At 26.5% G+C, this 20,343-nt stretch overlaps 3 protein-coding genes across 3 annotated transcripts; 2 read left to right on the top strand and 1 right to left on the bottom strand.

Annotated features, from left to right (window-relative positions):
- Positions 1–8,294: 8,294 nt before the first annotated feature.
- LOC112680801 (zinc finger MYM-type protein 6-like) lies at positions 8,295–9,962 on the top strand. The gene is made up of 2 exons (XM_025551000.1): positions 8,295–8,910; positions 9,478–9,962. Exons 1-2 carry the CDS (start codon positions 8,295–8,297, stop codon positions 9,960–9,962), a joined length of 1,101 nt encoding a protein of 366 aa, XP_025406785.1.
- A 3,863-nt stretch (positions 9,963–13,825) lies between these two features.
- LOC112680786 (V-type proton ATPase subunit B) lies at positions 13,826–16,996 on the bottom strand. Its single transcript, XM_025550985.1, has 9 exons — positions 16,809–16,996; positions 16,061–16,215; positions 15,684–15,995; positions 15,456–15,602; positions 14,851–15,181; positions 14,595–14,782; positions 14,405–14,534; positions 14,179–14,326; positions 13,826–13,924 (listed from the first exon to the last, which is right to left on the bottom strand). Exons 1-8 carry the CDS (start codon positions 16,894–16,896, stop codon positions 14,187–14,189), a joined length of 1,491 nt encoding a protein of 496 aa, XP_025406770.1. The 5' UTR covers positions 16,897–16,996; the 3' UTR covers positions 13,826–13,924; positions 14,179–14,186.
- A 456-nt stretch (positions 16,997–17,452) lies between these two features.
- LOC112680787 (ubiquitin-like domain-containing CTD phosphatase 1) lies at positions 17,453–20,343 on the top strand. The gene is made up of 5 exons (XM_025550986.1): positions 17,453–17,669; positions 19,157–19,389; positions 19,477–19,623; positions 19,695–19,853; positions 19,928–20,343. The coding sequence occupies exons 1-5, from the start codon at positions 17,453–17,455 to the stop codon at positions 20,270–20,272; spliced, it is 1,101 nt and encodes a 366-aa protein (XP_025406771.1). The 3' UTR covers positions 20,273–20,343.

A 20,343-nucleotide genomic window follows, 5' to 3' on the forward strand; every position in this document is an offset into this window, starting at 1 on the left:
GCCCCAGTCTAGTATTAACTTTGGTGACCATTGATTTGGCTCCTAAGACGGGCATTATTGAATTGACTCTCAATATCATTATCAACAAGTGGTTCTCATAATATAAAAGTTCAAAAAGTACGTGACTTTAATTAAAATAACTTCAACTATACATTAAAATAATTTAAAATACAAATAGTCCATCAAGGTTGTTAGTAAAAATAAAAATGCATACATAAAAAAATATTCACTGACCTGCACTGTATTAATATTAATAAATTAATACGTCTATGGTGTTGACCATTTAATGTGTTATCGGATTAACGATTGAATAATTTCAAGACTAATTGGCACTGTGCCGCCAAAAATATTACAGTCGCGTACTTTTTCAACTTTTATATTTTTAATGTATAGTTGAATTTTTTTTTTTTTCGAATAATTTTTATAACTAATGGATTTATAAAATAAGTAGGAAGCCAACTCAATACATCTTGGGAGCCAATTAAATACGTAAAAATGACGGTTACCTGAGTTAGGGAGCCAATTCAATAGCTCCGTTAACTTCAAACTAAAGCTTAAGCAATGGCGCTTGAACAATTTTTGAACCGTAGGAGCTGAGCACAGCTACAAATACAGAAGAAGAATATATTATAATGACAAATATGATTCTTAAAATAAATTAGATTATAAATTTATTGTACAGTAGCGATAATGGATTTCCTATTCTGAAAACTATTCTATTTTAGTTGCGGTTAAATATTAAATCGTTTCCATTTTCTAAATAAGGGGTAAATGTCTCTATATTATCTTATTCTTATATACATAGGTACCTTATATACTACATAAATATTAACTTTTACATACTTAGTGCATGCAAGTTATTTCTAAATAAAACTATTAGTTTACTGTATGTGTATGTTAATACTTAAAAACAAACAGTTTATTAAATATAATTGAGTTTTGTTTCTATATTCTACATAAAATTAATATAGAAGATGGTCTGCGTATTTTAGTTACGGGAACGTAAATTCTAGGAAAATTTCCTTACAGAATTTTTCCTGTAGGGGCAGTTGTTCCTTTTACTTCCATTGTTCTGGCACCCATAAGCCTAAGCACATTTAGAAGTTTTCAAGGGACCAATTATGTATGTCAACAAATATTAACTGTGGGTCAGTTAAGCTTCTAAACGTCCCTAGACATGCTATATACAAGACATTTATTTATTTATATATTTGTTTTTATAATATAGATGTGTACGTATTGCCACGATGAGTTTTTATTAAAATTATATGTCGAAGATCATTGACGTCCATTTACCGTTTTTAGGGAGGAGAGTCGAACTTCAAACATGTATCCCATTTTTGTATTTTTTTAATGTGATACATAATAAATAACAACAATTTGAAGGAAAAAAGCCATAGATGGATGACTGCCCTATTCGCTGCAATTCGTTTCCACACATTCAAAATTTTTTACCTGAAAATCGACGACTCGTTTACGCACGACGAAATCAGTCGATTAGCTAAAAATTGATTACTCGTTTGCGAATAACGACACATTCACACACATGACACGTGTATACATAAATCGTCACAGACTGCAGTACAAATTATCATATTATTATATAGATCTGTTGCTTTTTTTTGAAAATTGTAAAATAAGAAATAATAAAAAACTATTTACAATAGCATTAACAATACCAATTAGTTCGGCTACTTGCGAAAGAAGTTTCAGTACAATGAAAAAAATAAAAACTCGGCTAAGGTTCAGCGATCTTTCAATACTATATATTGAAAATGAAATATCGAAAAATATAAAAAGCCATGATATTTTGAATATCTTTGCTGATAAAAATAGATATTTGTCATTAAAATAAAATATTAATTATTTTTAAATATACGTTATCTAGTGTTTTTTTTTAATATAATTTAAACATATCTATATTTTTAATAGTAATAAGTCTTACGTGTGCACAAGAAGAGGGTGTGGGGGGCAAAGCCCCTGTGGGTTATTTTACAATGAATTATTTTAGCCCCCCAAAAATTCAACCAAATGTCCGCCTATGCTTTAATTTATTAGATAAAACAGTGTAATGAGAAGTCGGGCCCGGCATTACATTACTGACATTACATTACTGTTATCGTGATATGTACATATATATTTTGTTATGATAAACATGTGTTCTTCACGTTTCATGATGATAGCCTAACCTAACTTTTAGTATAACATAGTCTAGGGAGATGTTACTACACACCCCTGGCTACGTGCCTATGTAGTATATCATAATATGTAAACAGTTAATTATACATATTATATATACAGATATATAAATATATATGGGAAAATAATAATATATCTCTTATAATAGAATGTTTTAGTTATAGATAAATTTTTTTAAAAATAAACTATTTATGAATTTTATGTCCAAAATTCTCAGTCTCAGAGTTTTTTCAAAATACTTTTGTTATCTAAGTAAGCAATTATATTCCATTGAAGTGTTCTGTGTACTTATTTAAAAAATAAACGTTCAACGAAAATGTGTAGGTATCCATCTTGAATCATTTTACTGAACTTGGCGACAACTGAATGTATATGTAAGTGCTACAGTGGCGGCTCACGTTATATATTATAAACAGTATTATCGTAAAATGATGGGACTGGTGGATAAATGTATGTCAACACATATACTAGGCAAGGCCATAACTGGTGGGGTCCAGGGGTCCGACCCCCCCCCCCCCCCCGGAATTTTCAAAAGTAGAAACATTTTAGCGGTGAATATAGTTTATTAACTATAAATTGTATTAAATAATAATGTTAGACCCCCCGACATTTTTTTCCAGTTACGGCCTTGATACTAGGTACGCACACGACAGCGAGGTAGACATTTTTACGAACCGATAATAATAAAATTTTAAATATAATAATAAACGTGTGATTTAAAAACAAAATTCACGGACTCTCAGGAAGTTAAATAGAAATCTCTAGTTTTAATAATACTACAACCTCTCTAACAGGGTCGGATTGGGAGAATATTCTACTGGGAAAATAAAAATAAAAACGGACCACTTAGGTATACCCAGTGATGTATTGCTAAAATAAATCATGGGTATACGTTTTATTTCATGTAGTAACTATTATATGGTAGGAATCAAAAAAACTCGCTCATGAACTACATATCCTTAATTATGACTGTTTGATAGCAAAAACTTGATGTTAATTGATAACAAATTTGAATTTTTAATTGAAAAAAAAAAAATAATAATAATATATCTGATACCAAATCACGTCATACATATAACCAAAGCCGTATCTGGGAGGGTCTGGACCCCCCTCCCCCCCGAAATTTCTTCAATATTTTACAAATGTTTAAAATACTTATTTATTTTTAATAACAATAAAAATATTTTCAGTCAAAAATGACTTAAGCTTCAATTAATCATTGACTGCTTTTAATTTTAATAAAAGAAGATTAAATATTTTTCTGTCTTATTTTTAACCAAATATCAAATGTTAAAATCTAAATCCAATAAAATTACAATATATATATTTTGGACCCCTCTCGAAAAAAATTTCTAGGTACGGCCTTGCATAAAACCATAAGTTGTATTATTTAAATTGAATTTGAATTATTGAAATTTCAAGCTATACGATAGATACGGCCGTAATCAGCATATCATCAATTTCTCATAAGCTATACGCCATGGATAAAAATAGCGTATTGGGTATACCCTCCAATACACCACTGGATATACCAAAGGTATAAGAACAGCCATAAAAAAAACGTAGATATATTTTCATATAAAATGATTGTATACTATTTTGAGAATTTGAATACTTAATATTATTATTAAAAATTAAAAGACCATTTATTTAATTTTAAACATTAGTTTTTAATGCAATCATATTAGAAAATGTGTCTATGTCAACACAATGAGCCTAAACCGATAAACTTAGAAAAAAACTTCCCAACGACTATAAGCAGTCTCATTCAAACAAGCGGCCCACTGGAAAACTCCCGGTATCCGGCCTACCCAGTCCAGCTCTGCTTCTTACAAGATCCCATACCCCAACATTTTTATTTCAAATTATTGCAAATGATAATGTAACCGAAAATACTATGTTATCAACAATTTATAACTATTATACTTATCAATATATGACTATTATTACCAACATCTATTTTATACATCAGAAATAATTCAAATTAATTACAAGAGGTAAAATTGAGATTCAATCCATAAATGTCCACCATAATACAAATAATCTCAGTACACGGTGGTAGACTTATGATAACCAGTGCTTGACTTAGCAAAATTTAAGAAGAGGGACCCTGTTTACTTTAAAGAAAACAGCATCCCCAAGACTTGTTAAGCGTTATAATTAGAACGTAATAATGTTAGGGGGACGCTAAATTTTCTAAAAATTAGTTGGGTACTCCGTCCTACTGTGTGTCTCCTAAAATCAAGCACTAATGTTAACCCACATATAATAAGTTCTAAGTCTTAGAAAACAATTTTTTTTTTTCAATAAATCTATTAAATGGGAACACATTTCGTTATAAATTTTGTTTAAATCGTGTAAGGTCAAATCTACACTAAATATCATCAATTAACTAAGTGGTCAATGAAGGCATTATCGTTGATTATATATACTATATATAAATTATTTATAAGCAAAAGTATAATACATAGACATATTAATGTCTATGGTGTTATGTTGATTGAAAACCTGGTGTAATACTATATTACTCTATTATTGGACGTCATATGCAGGTGAAAGAAATCCAAGGTTAACAACTTGTTCTTGAAGATAAGGCATGTTTATTGTAGTTTTTTTGTATTATCGCTTTTATATAATTATTACATAACTTGACGAAGAGAACTCGAACTGCAAGTTTCAATAATACTTAATATACGATTTTTAAATCATCATATTTATAATGCTAATGGCAAGAGCCGATGAGGATATGTCAGAGTGACTGATAAATTATTCCACAGCTTGTAATATTGGTACTATAAGTCAAGGCCATTGTAGTAAAATAATTATTTTTATTTTTTATTTTTGTGGGAACTAGAGAATAAATGTTTTTTGACTAGGTAGCAAATTTTAAATATCAGATTTACGCCATACGGGTATAAAACAAACACAGTTATGCGTCATTGTGCTTACTGCTGTTAACATGTGTACAATTTATACTCGAAAATAATACGGTAATACAAACGAAAATTGAAAATTCCAAAAGTTATAATAATAATATGGTCATACTAATAATACGTTCAAACACCTAATAAAATTGTGGTATATAGACGATTTTATATTTACTACTATTATTATTTGTTATACACATTTTTCAATAATTCTTCCCAAAAATTATAATACATAAAACTAAATTCAATACATGAATGATCAAAAACTTTCGTTTTCACAATTAAGACCGGGAAACAGGCTTGCCAGGATCAACCCTTTAACACATCGCTGACCAAAACCATGTTTCCTATAACAGCATACGCCAACCTTTTCTATTTCATGTTCATTCCAAGCGCATCAGTGTAAAGATCAAAACTCCGCGTTTTCGAGCGAAATTGGAATGGCACAAGACGTGTTTGAATTTCATCCAGTTTTAGAACGAGCTTTGAACCACAACATGTTTTTAGTAGTATTGATTAGAATGCACCATTGTGCAATTCGTTAGTATTCTAAATTTTAATGAAAACATTCTTAATCATGATGAAATTAAAAAAAATGCCATTGCTTCTATTGTATTTGAATCCGTTTAAATAAAAAAAAAGATCGGACCAAAAATTAAGTAGGGAATAGAGTAGGGTCAAAAATGTGATCATGTTCATTGTCAGAATATTTTTATGTCAATACTTTTATTTAGTTTGTTCTTAAATGACCCTCGTAAGTCCTGATTTATTTTTAATTACAAAATCACAGTTTGCACCTAGATCATACTTCATACTGTACATATATTTACTTGGTAGATTTTAAGATTTTTATTTAATTAATTTTAGATTTTTTTGATTTTATGTTCCTAAAACATGGAGATTTTCGGTATTTTTTTCCAAGAATGTAATAAGTTCTTTAAATAATAACGAATATCACTCATAATTTCAAAGCATAATTATTAACCGTGGTCACTTGAAATTGAAACGCTACGAGCACTCATTGCAGACATGTTTCGTCTATGATTCGATAACGTTCTACAACGAACGATAACGTCGTGCAGGTTTTATCACGTTCTAAGTCGGTACACACATATTTGTACGCATAGTTTTATCGCCTGTTCTTGGCGCGTCCGAAATCGAGTATTTCTAAAAGGCTATTAATAATGCATTACTCGTAGACATTATTGATATGTCTATAGTATTACTATTTAGGTATATTTGACAACAAAAATTTGAAAATTTACGACATTCGTTTACCTGAAAATATGAGTTCTCAAAACATTAATATTTAGTAAAATTCAACGAGTAGCCGATTTAGTAAATTTTTTCGAGTCAAATTCGAGTATTCAAGTTTATTTTACTACTTTATTGAAAACTATTAGTTAAAACTATAAATAACTGGGATTCAGACAGGGCCGTAACAACCAAATATTACGCCCGGGGCGAAACTTTAAAAAGCGTCCTTATGTATTATAATTTATAAAAAAAAACTCACAAAAAACTGAATATTTTTTTAAACGCAATATAAATAATGATTTTTTTTTATAATTATGTAAGAGTTTGTTAATTTTATTTAAATCAATAACATATTAAAATATAAATATACATTATAATTATAAGTAGGTACATCAGTGGCGGCGTGACGGCAGATTTTGAGTCCCTGGACTCAAGTCAGTAGATGGGTAGGTGGGTGGGTATCGAGTGGGTATGTAGCATGTAGAACGAATAGTGAGGGAACTCTTTTTACAAGCTACCCTTAAATTTCTTTTTAGGTGGGTGGGTGAGTAGTCAAAATCCTAACAGGACTCATGAAGTAAAATATTTCGAGCCGCCACTGAGGTAGATAATTATATTTATAAGTCATATTTAAGTTATATTTATAAGTAAATACTTAATTACATAATATTACTTTTACTTATAAGTAATAAGTTATAACTAATAACAATTAAATTGCAAATTTTTCATTTGCGCCCTTCCAGGAATTGCACCCTGGCGTAGGCATCACTAGTCTCTCCTTGCTACGGCCCTGGATCCAAATCTTTCCGATATAAAATATCAGGCAGGTTAACGGTTTTAATCTTATATAGTATGGCATATGATCTAAGATTTTAATTTGTTATTGCTTTAATATTTTACTATCATGATAACGAAATTTTATACAGATTAGTAACTACAACTTTTTTTTTCAGGAACTCGAATTGATTTGACATCAAAAAACAATACTCGTTCAACTCTGATTTTTCGTTTCTAATCTTCTTAAAATTAAGTAAATAATACTAAGATATTATTTTATGATGCGTTATTTTTTCCCTCTTTTTATGCATAAATCATAAAAACAATATTTTTTCGCCCATCGACAATATTAAAATACAAAAAATAATTTAGATACTCTACAGCAGTGGTTCCCAAAATTTTACGATTACAGAACCCTTAGAAAATAGTTTTGTTTCGCAGAACCCCAATATTTCCAACTCCAATTTAACCCTGACTTTAATTATTTATAGAAAAACCAATACTTCAAAAAATATTTTAATGATAGTTCGTTATTATTGTTTATCACGATTACTACTCTCAATAATTTCTTGTACATCATGCGGAACCCTTAAGATTGACTGATTTAACCTTTAGGTTCCGCGAAACATACATTGGGAATCGCTGCTCTAGAGCAGTGGTTCTCAACCGACGGTCCGCGGACCGGCACCGGTCCGCGATAAAAGAGATGCCGGTCCGTATTGTGTTGTTATCTGATTTATTTTTAGTGTAGCGTTAGGAATTTTATTAGTGTATTATATTACCCGTATACTATCGCAACAATTAGTTTCATATCTACATTATTGATTCAGCTTTCAATTGCAACTGTGACGTTGCGGCTGTACGACGTTATTTTGTTTAATAAAAATGAATTTTAAACAAACAAACTTACTGAATTTTTACAAAAAAAATAATAATGATATTGCCACCAATTCAGTTTCGGAATCCGTTGATAATATCATTGCATCACCATCTAAGAAGAAGAAAAAAGGTACATTTGTTCGTAATTATAATGATGATTATATTAAGTATGGATTTATTTGTTTTTCTTCTGATTCTAACGACATACCGAAACCGCAATGCGTATTGTGTTCTGTGATTTTATCTAATGAAGCAATGAAACCTGCTAAACTTATTCGTCACTTGGAATCAAAGCATAAAGAATTTAATAACAAACCTATAGATTTTTTTATTCGAAAAGGTAAAGAGTTAACGGCTCAAAAAAAAGTTATGTCTGCAACTTCTAAGGTTGATTACTCATTAGTTAAAGCATCTTATCTGGTAGCATTTCATATAGCCAAATGCAAAAAATCGTATAATATCGGGGAAACTTTAATTAAACCTTGTTTACTTGATGTTACTAGTGAACTTTTAGGGCCTTCCGCTGCTAAAAAAATGAATGATTTACCTTTGTTTAATGACACGATTTCTAGAAGAATAATTGATATTTCTGTAGATATCGAAGAACAAGTTATAGATAAAATTAAATTATCGAAATGGTTTTCAATACAACTTGACGAATCAACTGATGTATCTCAAAAAGCAATTTTGCTATGTTACGTACGTTTTATTGATTTTCAAACATCAGAAATGTGTGAAGATTTATTGTGTTGTTGTGAATTACCTTCACATACTACAGGGAGTGAAGTATTTAAACGATTAAATGAGTATCTAAAAAAAAACCAACTAAACTGGGAAAATTGTGTGTCTGTGTGCACGGATGATGCCGCAAGTATGACCGGAAAATATTCTGGTGTAGTTTCCAGAATTAAAAATGTAGCAAACATACATTTTGTTCATATACATTGTATTATACATAAACAACATTTAGTTGCGAAAAAAATGTCACCTGTTTTGAATGAAGTATTGACTGAGGCAGTAAAAATAATTAATTTTATTAAATGTAATGCCTTAAATTCTAGATTATTTTTAATTTTATGTGAGGAAATGGGATCTGAAAATTCTCATTTATTGATGCACGCAGAGGTTCGGTGATTATTCCGTGGTAGAGTCCTGAATAGATTTGTTGAATTAAGAAAAGAAATTGAATTATTTTTAATTCAAAAGAAAAGTAATTACATTTCAATTATTCAAAATACTGAATGGATCGCAAAATGTATTTATTTATCTGATATTTTTAACTTAATAAATACCTTTAATTTAAGTTTACAAGGTCCACTCACAACAATTTTCACCATGTTAAATAAAGTTTATGCATTTAAAAAAAAAATACAGTTGTGGATAACGCTTATTCAAGAAAGAAACTATGAGATGTTTGAATCTTTTTCATCATTTATAGAAACTAATGAGTTAAAGATCGATAGTAATATCAAAATTACTATCGAAAATCATTTGCAATCATTGTATGATACGTTTGAAGATTATTATCCAGTGAATCAAGATCCACGAGACGGATATTTGTGGGTACAAAATCCATTTTTAACAAACTCTCAACATAAATTGTGTTTAAAAGAACAAGAACTTTTGTTAGAGATATCATCAGATATTGGTCTACAATCTAAATTTAATACAATGTCTGTAACCAAATTTTGGATTGAACTCAAGGACGAGCATTACGTGCTTTTCGAAAAAGCAATGAAAATTCTTCTTCCATTTTCTTCGACATATCTATGTGAAGCTGGATTTTCTGGAATGACCCATATAAAAACCAAAACTAGAAATAGGCTCGATGCCACACATAGTTTACGTGTATCTTTGACAACTACAGTGGAACCAAGATTTGATAAAATTGTTAAAACAAAACAAGCACAACGCTCTCATTAAAATGTAATATTTTATTTATAAATATATTGTTAAAAATTAACTAGAAAGTACTCATTAAAATGTAATTTTTGATTTATAAAAATATTATTAAGAATTAATTAAAAGTATAATACTTAAATCTTGCAATCAAAACTAGAAAAATTAGTTATAGTATAGTAATAAAATGTAACATAAATTAATAAATTAACACATGTGATTAATTTTGTGTATTCTTGTTGATGAACAAAAAAAAAAAAAAAAGTCTTCCTAGTTCCTAGTTTTTGTAAAATTGAGGTGGTTCGTGACCTAAAAAATATTATCGAAGTGGTCCGGGGTGGTAAAAAGGTTGAGAAACACTGCTCTAGAGTATAGTTTATTACTTAACCAAACCTATTTAAGAAACTATTGATGGTAAAACATTTACAATTTTCATCTTTCTTTTATTCCATTTAAAGAAATAACAGAGATCTAATTACTGACCTTTATATTTACAGCAATGATTTATAAAATAAAAATATTTCTGATGCTTCTGTTTGTTTTAATAACATACTGCTTGAGCTGGTCAATGATCAGTTGCTTATTAAGAGTTATCAAAATCAACAAAACAATTTTAAATTATTATTTAATAGTTTAATAGTTATATTTAAATAATAATTAAATACTAAATAAATAAAATTGTTTTTATATAAAAATTTAAATCATAGTAAAAAAGTGTAATAAATTGACTTTTTCAAGTAGTAATTAAATAGGTACGATGATTAACATCCATATTTTTATTATTTATTATTAATTTTCAATCAATAGAAATAAGCTATTAGCCATTACTCAGGATTACTTAGGATATTCATAAATTGTTATTGTTATTTTTTTGTCACTAAATTTACAAATTATTAAATTATAAAAAAATTAGTCAGTGCCTACCATTGAAAAAATGATTTCATACATAAATATAAATTATGTATTACACTGTTTAACTAATATTCTATATATATACTTAATTAATGGAATCCATTTTATTGATATTGAGAACCATTATTTTTATTTTGAATGTTACTCTATCTGATTTATTATATGTTTTAATGTCATATGATGATGTCTGCTTCAGGAAACTCTATATGAAGTTATAACTATAGTATATATATATATATAGATTATGTATATAGTTATAACAATAGAACTTATTATGGTAATACCTAGTAAAATAGTAAATATACAAAAAATACATCAAGACATTATATAATAGTATTGTATTATAAATTAGATATAGTCACATTTTATTTCATCAAAAACGACTCCCAAATTAATGTCAGATTGAATATATAAAAAAAAAAATATAAATGACAGTCATAAAAGTTTGTCAGATATATCAATGTTATCTCTTTATTGGATAGCTAAGTATATTATGCATATAATAAAAATCAAGCCTTTCACTGAAAAAAAAAAAATGTTTTTCTTGAATAACAAGAATGGAAAATTATTATTTTTTATTAATATTATACAAAGACGCATTTTTAGTTGATATTCTTACATTTTTTTATTAGTAAAAAAACAATTAAAAAAAAAAAAATCATTGAAGGTGTTTCAAACTATTACAAGCTTATATATAAAAATAAAATCTTATATAATCTTAGAATACCTTATATCAGCAGTTCCTAACCTTTTTAGTAGTGTGGACCACCAATTTCGTAGAAAATCTTTGAGGTCCACCAATAGTTATAAATGTAAAATGTGCACATACGTCAGTTATTACAGTTATTACAGTTTATTAAAAAACAATTGTTTATCAAACAAAAAAAATTCATTGAACCAGATTATTCAAAAATTAAACAACTTAATGTGATTTTTCATTCAGACAGACACACAGGTTGTCAAAATATAGCCCATCAAGATTCTAAGTGCGATTTTAGAGATTGCTAGAAATTCTTGCCGAATATTTAACTATTTTAAGATTTTAGAGTCTGATCACATGTAAGTTCAATCAACGAATCTTCTTCACTTGCTGATATTTAATATTTTACAAATATATGTAAGTAATGTTAATATAATATGGTTCACGGCCCACGAGTAGGCCATGGCCTATGGATTGGGAACCACTGCCTTATAGAAATAAATAAATGTATTTCCATTTTTTATTTGTATTCTATACCTGAATAACGTTTTAAATTATAAGAATTTTATTTATATAAAAATCTAAAGCTATAATGCTTAGATAAACTGAATATACTTGATAGATATCAAAAATACATTTTTTAAATTTCTTAAATTTAAAATCCATATAACATAATATATTTTAATATAAATCCATAATATTTTAATTTAATACAATTTAATATGATAAATTTATTTTTTAACTCAATTATAACAATAAATTATGTTAAAATAGGAATTTTTTACTATATTATAATCAACTAAAATTGTTTTAATTCATGGTATTGTTTTACATAGTTTATGTCTAATAAAATAAATATCATTTAATTTATAAGTTCTCAGTAAATTATTTAGCAAGATAAAAATATATAATTTTTTAATAAACACAATCATAGACATATAATAACACATAATTTACAGAGCTTTCAATAAATAAAATATTTTATATAGAACTTACCGTCCGAAGTGTGATAAAATATATTTAATATCAATGATCCCTAGTCACAAAAAATGTATATGACACAACTGATAATTTTTTTTTTTTTTGATTTTCCAATAAAAAAGAGTTATTGACTCTTTTTGCCTAAATACCGGATTCCTATGGCCTACCCAAAAAAAGGTCTGAGGTGTGACTATAGCCTAATAAGCCACACCTATTCATATGTCTAAAGAAGTTTTACAAAAAAATAACTGGATATTGACCAATTTTAACTGTATGATTAATTTAATTATTTATTTAAATAAATGTAAGAATATAAAAGAAAGTTTAACTTTATTCATATATATTTGACCTTATATTAAATGATTTCCTTCAACTTCAATAATACAACATATAGTAATCAATATTTTACAGAACTTCATTATGTGAAGAATATTATAAAATTATATAATTTATTTTCCCATTTATAGAATGATTATTTTATACAATTTTTTATACATGCAGATTTTTATTAAATAAATGTATATTACTACTAACAAATAATTCATATAAATTGAAAATAAAACCAATTTATCATTATTTAATCAACACTTTATTATAGGTAATTTAATCAACATTGAAATAATAAAATTTGAAATTTAAATTTTATGATTAAATCATCTTTCATAAACGTCTTATATTTAATGTTTAGTAAAATTCATTAAAATTGAACTATATGTTGGAATAAAAAATATATATATAAGTTTAAGCTGTGTGTAAATTAAACATGGAAGGAAAAAATTTTAACTGGAAAATTAAGACTTCTATCTTATATTATCTTAAGTATTTGGATTTCATTAAATGTTTGCAATATAACCTTAAATATAATTAAGAATGAAAAAAAGAGTAAACAATGAACTTTTATTTCAATTTAAGAACATATTTCTATAATTATCCCAATCATCCTCCTAAATGTAGCTTAATTTTTTGAATATTAAGATTGACAACAATGAATTATTTTTATAAACCAATTTTAATCAATAGAATATAATAATAATTTCACAACAACAAAAAAAAAAAAGGTAAAATACCTCAACGATAATTAACATATTATTCTATTATAAATTATTATGCTGATAATCTAATATATTTGCATTCCCATTTTGAAATATTACAATATTAAATACTATCAATAATTCTTATAATAAAATAATAAATACTACTACAAATTTTTAAAATGATTACATTTTTTATGAAGACTCTTATTTATTGGGAATTGTATAAACTATTTTCTACATTTTATAACTATTTTAAAAAATAAGGTAATTATTTTTTTATTCATAATGGAATGTACAAGATGAACCAATGACGAATGAACATACAGGATTTTTGATAATTAATAGTTTATAATATTCATCTGTAACATAATTAAATTTTAAAAATATTAATCAACTAAATTAATGATCATATTAAATTGAAATAGAACCATTGATATATCGTCAATGAACTACTTTTTAAATCAAATTCCACAGTAAAATTTTTTGATTTGTCAACTTTTTTTTTTTTACAACTTAGTTAATTTTAAGTTAAGGTTTTTAAAAATAAACCAACGACACCCAAATTAACTATTAGATAGTAGTTAGAAAGAAGAGTAAAAATATTTTTACTTACATAGAAGTTTATTTTGGACGGGAGTCTCTTGGGTAAAATTCGGCTAGTGTAGATGCTGGAACTCTCTTCAACATTTCCTTAGGGAAAATACGTAATAACTGCCATCCAATATCCAAAGATTCAAATACTGTACGGTTTTCATAATTACCTAAATAAAAAAGTTAATTGTTTAAAATGAATAATAAAAGTAAAAAATTTAAAATTAAAATTTAATAAAAATATTAACCTTGTGTAATGAAATTTTTTTCAAATTTAGTTAAAAATTCAAGATAAAGAAGATCATCAGGTGTTAAAGCTTCTTCTCCTACAACCGCTTTCATTGCTTGCACATCTTTACCAATTGCATAGCATGCATACTATAAAATAAAAAATTTTTTAAATGATAACAATTAAATTTATTATAATATCTATCTTACCAATTGATTTGATACATCTGAGTGATCTTTACGAGTCATTCCTTCACCAATGGCTGATTTCATCAATCTGCTTAAAGATGGCAACACATTAATTGGTGGGTATATCTGACGGTTATGTAATTGACGATCAACATATATTTGACCCTCAGTAATGTATCCAGTTAAGTCAGGAATTGGATGAGTAATATCTAAATATTATTTTATTAATTAGTATGCACTTGAAAAAATGTTTTTATAAAAATCATTTTTTAGTTACCATCATTAGGCATAGTTAAAATAGGTATTTGAGTAATAGAACCGTTTCTGCCTTCTACTCGACCAGCTCTTTCATAAATTGTAGCCAAATCAGTGTACATGTAACCAGGGAAACCACGACGTCCAGGTACTTCTTCTCGAGCAGCAGAAACTTCTCGCAAAGCTTCAGCATAAGAACTCATATCAGTTAATATAACCAACACATGTTTTTCGCACTGATAAGCTAAAAATTCAGCTGCAGTCAAAGCAAGTCGAGGCGTAATAATACGTTCAATAGTAGGATCATTAGCCAAATTCAAGAATAAACAAACATTCTCCATTGAACCATTTTCCTAAAAAAAAAAAAAATTGAGATAATTATATACATTCAACAGAACTTCAAACTAATACTAATGTTATACAGTATGTTTAACAGTTCTATACAATGTTCATAACTGTCATATATATAATTTAACCAATATTTGTGCTTGGTTAGGCTACTGCTGATACATAAACTATTTTAAGTTCAATAATTTACTACGATATTTGATTTAAAATATTTGTTACTGATATTAAAAATTTAAAACTGAATTAAATATATTTAAATGAATTTGGTAATAAATTTACCTCAAAATCTTGTTTAAAGAATCTGGCAGTTTCCATATTAACACCCATAGCAGCAAATACTATGGCAAAATTATCTTCGTGATCATCTAGAACTGATTTTCCAGGTTGTTTTACAAGACCAGCTTGTCTACAGATTTGAGCAGCAATCTAATTCAGCAAAATATTTTTAAATTATCATAAATAAACAAATTATATTTAAATGATAATTATTTGAAAAAATATACTTACCTCATTGTGTGGTAAACCTGCAGCTGAAAAGATTGGAATCTTTTGTCCACGAGCAATAGAATTCATAATATCAATAGCTGAAATACCAGTTTGGATCATTTCTTGAGGATATGTTCTTGAGTAAGGATTAATAGGTTGACCTTGAATATCTAAATAATCTTCGGCCAAAATTGGAGGTCCTTTATCTATAGGTTTTCCACTGCCATTGAAAACACGACCCAACATATCTTCAGAAACGGGTGTACGTAAAATATCTCCAGTAAATTCGCAAAGAGTATGTTTAGCATCAATACCCGATGTACCTTCGAATACCTACAATCACAACTCTTCATTGCAAATTTTTTGATTAAAATAATGAGTAAATATTAAATTTATACCTGAACCACAGCTTTGGAACCAGAAACCTCAAGCACTTGTCCAGATCTAAGAGTACCATCATGAAGTCTCAGTTGAACAATTTCAGCATATTTGGGAAATTTTACTTCATCCAAAATTACCAATGGGCCATTAACACCAGAAACTGTTTTATATGCTAAAGAATATAACAAGATTTAAACTAAATGTGGAATAAAAAATAACCACGCCCACTTAATGACTATTATTATATATTTTTTATATTATTCTTAAAATATTAAAATTTAAAATACCTACAGAATTAAATGATTTGTGGGTATTTAAATTCAAACCTTTACCCAAAATGGTACAATAAGTAAAAAATATTGTAAAGGAATTGCATGTTTCATTTTATTTTTTAAATTTTATTCAGAACCTAATGTTACTTAGAAGTATATAATATATAATAGGAATACTATACATTTTAATTCATATTGAAATAAATATAAATAGAAGAAAAATCCAGCGAAAATAATAATCAGTAATTATTATATGTATCACAAGAATTTTAGCAAACACAAGAGCTGTTAAGCAAATAATTTTTACAATCCATAAGTTTGTAAGTTCATAATATTAATCAGGTCCCAATTTACAATCAAAATTATTGATATATTATTTTTTGTATAAAAAAAATATTTTAATATGCTATTTAATAAATTGTTTAAATATATTAATAGTGTAAGAAACTTAGTCAGACACGCCCTAATTTGATTGGTTATATTATATACTTACTAAGTCTCGGCTGCGAAATAAAATCCCTCGAAACTGCCAAAACATGTTCCTTATGAGCTTGTTGGGCGTTCATCGTACCAAATGTCATTATTTTCTAACCAAAAGTTAGAAAATTTAAAAACACAAGAAAGCAATAATGTTCGCTTATAAATTGTCGAAGTCGAATGATGTGCATGAGATTTTCGCCCATAATTGTCAGCTGTTTAATAAAGTTTCCAAGGTCTTTATCAAAATTACAAACACAGTGTGTACAGTATGTAGTATTTGAGTTGAAATGTATTATTTTTTTTTTTAATTAGATTCACTTTAAATTGTGTTGATTGAAATTACAGCAATTAGTATTATTGTACTGATGTGTAAAATATGTTCAATGTTTAATATAGTATTAACATCCATTCTTGATTTTGAAGTATAAATTAAAATTCAGAAAACTTTTAAAACCGTTTAATATCTGCACTGCGTGCTATCAGGTATGCATTGTAATGAAGTTATCACAATAACAAAATTTGGATTTCAGATTTATTGTTGTGTTTTGGTTTTTTAATGTACATTCTATTTGACCATTGGTCTGTAGTTGAACAAAATGATTTAATATTACGAATTATTATATACTTTTAAGAACAAATTGTTTTAGACTATTTACTATGCTTGCCCCACCACTGGATAGCCTAGGAAAAGACATGGAATGCGAGGAGCAGTCCTCGGACAGTTCCTTGGACATTGTAATAAAATGGAATGGTAATGATTATGATGTAAAAAATTTGAACACCAATAGCGATGTGAAAACGTTAAAAGAAGAAATATTTAAATGTACTGGCGTAAGGCCAGAAAGGCAAAAGCTTATCAATTTAAGAATATCTGGTAAGTAAAATATAAACGTTATTTTTTTGACTAATAATAAGAAAAAATTATTTTTTCTATTTTATTTTTAAAATATCAATAATATATATATTTATGACTGCATAAATATATTTTAAAATAATTTGAGACCATCAGAGTGTGTATAATATTAATAATAATAATAAATAATATTTTTAAATTTTAATAATTGTTATCCAATAATTTTACTAACAGAAGTTTTATCAGTAGATATAGGTAATACATTTATTTCTTATTATTTAAAAACTATTGCTTAAACCTATATTTTATAAATTGTTAAAATTTTTTAACTTTTTATAATTTCATCTATTTTTATTGTTATTTAATTTTTAATTTTGTTTTATTAAATTATATTTTTGTCATTAATAATTTGATCCAAAACTCCAAAAACTCTAATTTAACTGCTATATATTTAACATCTGTTACAATAGTAATATTTTAAATATTCTTGGCTGAGAACTTCTTATAAAATTATTAAAATTAAAAGTTAAATAGTAAATTGCTGAATACTTAATGTTTGCTATGAACATGTAGAAATCTAGTCAAGTCATGATACTTTAATTTTTTATTCTAATTATGTCCTTTTCTTTGTACTTATATTAATTTTAACTAATCTTGATATCTTCTATTATTTTAATTACCATTCATATTGAATTTCATATGATATATATATGTCAGTAGTGTTAGAAGGCTCCAATCATAATTTTTTTCTACCTCAATTTATTTCTTCATGTTTAATTTTTGAACCACATAAAGATACTCAAGATATTTTTTTCCTCGATCAGCAAAAGAACACTTCATTTGTCCATTTTAATCCCTCCTGAAAACAAAATTTTTTATAATTTACAAATCCTAAATACTATATGACTAATTGAAATATTACTAAATTAATCATATACATATTTTTCATCACAAAATCATTACATATTTTTATAAAATGCCTTGTCTCAAATCATTCGCCATTATTGTAAATCATTATATTTTTACAAAATTTAAAATTTAATATATATATACAAAACAATTTTAAACTACACTATAGCCTCAAATGATAAAAGAATAATAAAAAATATTTATGTAGCTTAGAATCCATTGGTGTATAAATAATTTGATTAAAATTAAATTGCATAGTTAAAATGTCTATTTGTTTTTTTTTGTTAAAAATTATTTAAAATATTTAATTTTTAAAAATACTTTAAATATGCCTTAGGTTCCATGTACTTAAATTATTTAGGTATTATTTAATGATGAATACTCAAAAAAAACTGTTTTTAACTTTAGAATTATAATATATATTAAATATATTATAATTATTTCAAAACTTACATAATCCTAACTAATGTTTTTCTCTTTTAATATAGATAAATAATATATTTAAATTATTTTAACATTATTGATTTTTCATACTTATTACATTTTTATACTTAAAAAAAATTAAAGATTTACAATACTTATGGAAATATATTTTTTAGGTAAAATGGCACCAGATGAATGTTTATTGAATACTATAAATCTTAAAACTGGTACAAAAATTATGATGGTTGGTTCAAAAGAAGAAGACATAGCAGAAGCTAGTGTGGTTCCACCTAAAAGAGAAAAAGGTCGAAAATGTAAAAGCTATGATTCAGAAGATTTTGATGAAGAACGTGTTGACAAAATGGAAATTCATTTAGCCAAAGTACAAAATAGAGTTGATAATTATGAGGTAATTTTGAGTTATTCTTATTAGATTATTATGAAATATTAAACACATTTTATATGAATGAGTCTTATTTTTTTAATTTTTTACTAGATAAAAATGCTTAATGATCCTAGACCTGGCAAAAAACTATTGGTTCTTGATATTGATTATACACTGTTTGATCATAGATCAGCAGCAGAAAGTGGATTAGAACTAATGCGACCATATTTACATGATTTCTTAGAATCAGCTTACGAAGTAAATTGTTTTATTTTTTTTAAATATATTCTTTAATTATTAATTTTTAAATAATTATTTGATTTATCTAGAATTATGATATTGTAATTTGGTCTGCAACTGATATGCGTTGGATAGAACGTAAGATGACTGTTTTAAATGTAACCAATAATGTTGCATATAAAATAATGTTTTACTTAGATAATGCTGCAATGATTACTGTACATACTCCTAAATATGGGGTTGTTTCTGTAAGTTATTTTTTTAAATTTTTATAATATTAAATTTAAAATGTATCTAATTCATAAATGTGTATGTTTTGAAGGTAAAGCCATTAGGTGTGATATGGGGCAAGTTTCCAAATAACTATAATAAACATAATACAATTATGTTTGACGATATTCGACGTAATTTCTTGATGAATCCAAAAAATGGTCTGAAAATTCGTCCATTTAGAGAAGCTCATTTGAATTGGGAAATGGACAAAGAATTATTGTACTTGGCTCAATACTTGGTTGAAATTTCCAAACTTGATGATTTTTCAAAGCTTAATCATAGAAACTGGGAGAAATTCATTAAAAAAGGGCAATATAAAAAAGAAAAACGACATAAAAGAGATAGAACTGATAGCAATGAACCTAAACCACCTGATTCTCATCCTAAATTGTGATGCATAAAATTATAATGTATGAGTATGTGTATTTATATATATTTTGAATGAAATAAGAATATTTATTGTTA

This window comes from Sipha flava, unplaced genomic scaffold (genome assembly GCF_003268045.1).
Source record: "Sipha flava isolate LNK unplaced genomic scaffold, YSA_version1 180_pilon_pilon, whole genome shotgun sequence".
Lineage (NCBI taxonomy): Eukaryota > Metazoa > Arthropoda > Insecta > Hemiptera > Aphididae > Sipha > Sipha flava.

Excerpts from the sequence above, each read along its gene's own strand:
- LOC112680801 (XM_025551000.1), top strand. The coding sequence starts at position 8,295 with ATGAAACCTGCTAAACTTATTCGTCACTTGGAATCAAAGCATAAAGAA. Across the intron at positions 8,911-9,477 it reads GTGCACGGATGATGCCGCAA|AAACTAATGAGTTAAAGATC; the intron begins GTATGACCGGAA and ends CATCATTTATAG.
- LOC112680786 (XM_025550985.1), bottom strand. The coding sequence starts at position 16,896 with ATGACATTTGGTACGATGAACGCCCAACAAGCTCATAAGGAACATGTT. Across the intron at positions 15,996-16,060 it reads GTTCCAAAGCTGTGGTTCAG|GTATTCGAAGGTACATCGGG; the intron begins GTATAAATTTAA and ends TTGTGATTGTAG. Across the intron at positions 15,603-15,683 it reads CAGGTTTACCACACAATGAG|ATTGCTGCTCAAATCTGTAG; the intron begins GTAAGTATATTT and ends TTGCTGAATTAG.
- LOC112680787 (XM_025550986.1), top strand. The coding sequence starts at position 17,453 with ATGCTTGCCCCACCACTGGATAGCCTAGGAAAAGACATGGAATGCGAG. Across the intron at positions 19,624-19,694 it reads TCTTAGAATCAGCTTACGAA|AATTATGATATTGTAATTTG; the intron begins GTAAATTGTTTT and ends TGATTTATCTAG. Across the intron at positions 19,854-19,927 it reads CTAAATATGGGGTTGTTTCT|GTAAAGCCATTAGGTGTGAT; the intron begins GTAAGTTATTTT and ends TATGTTTTGAAG.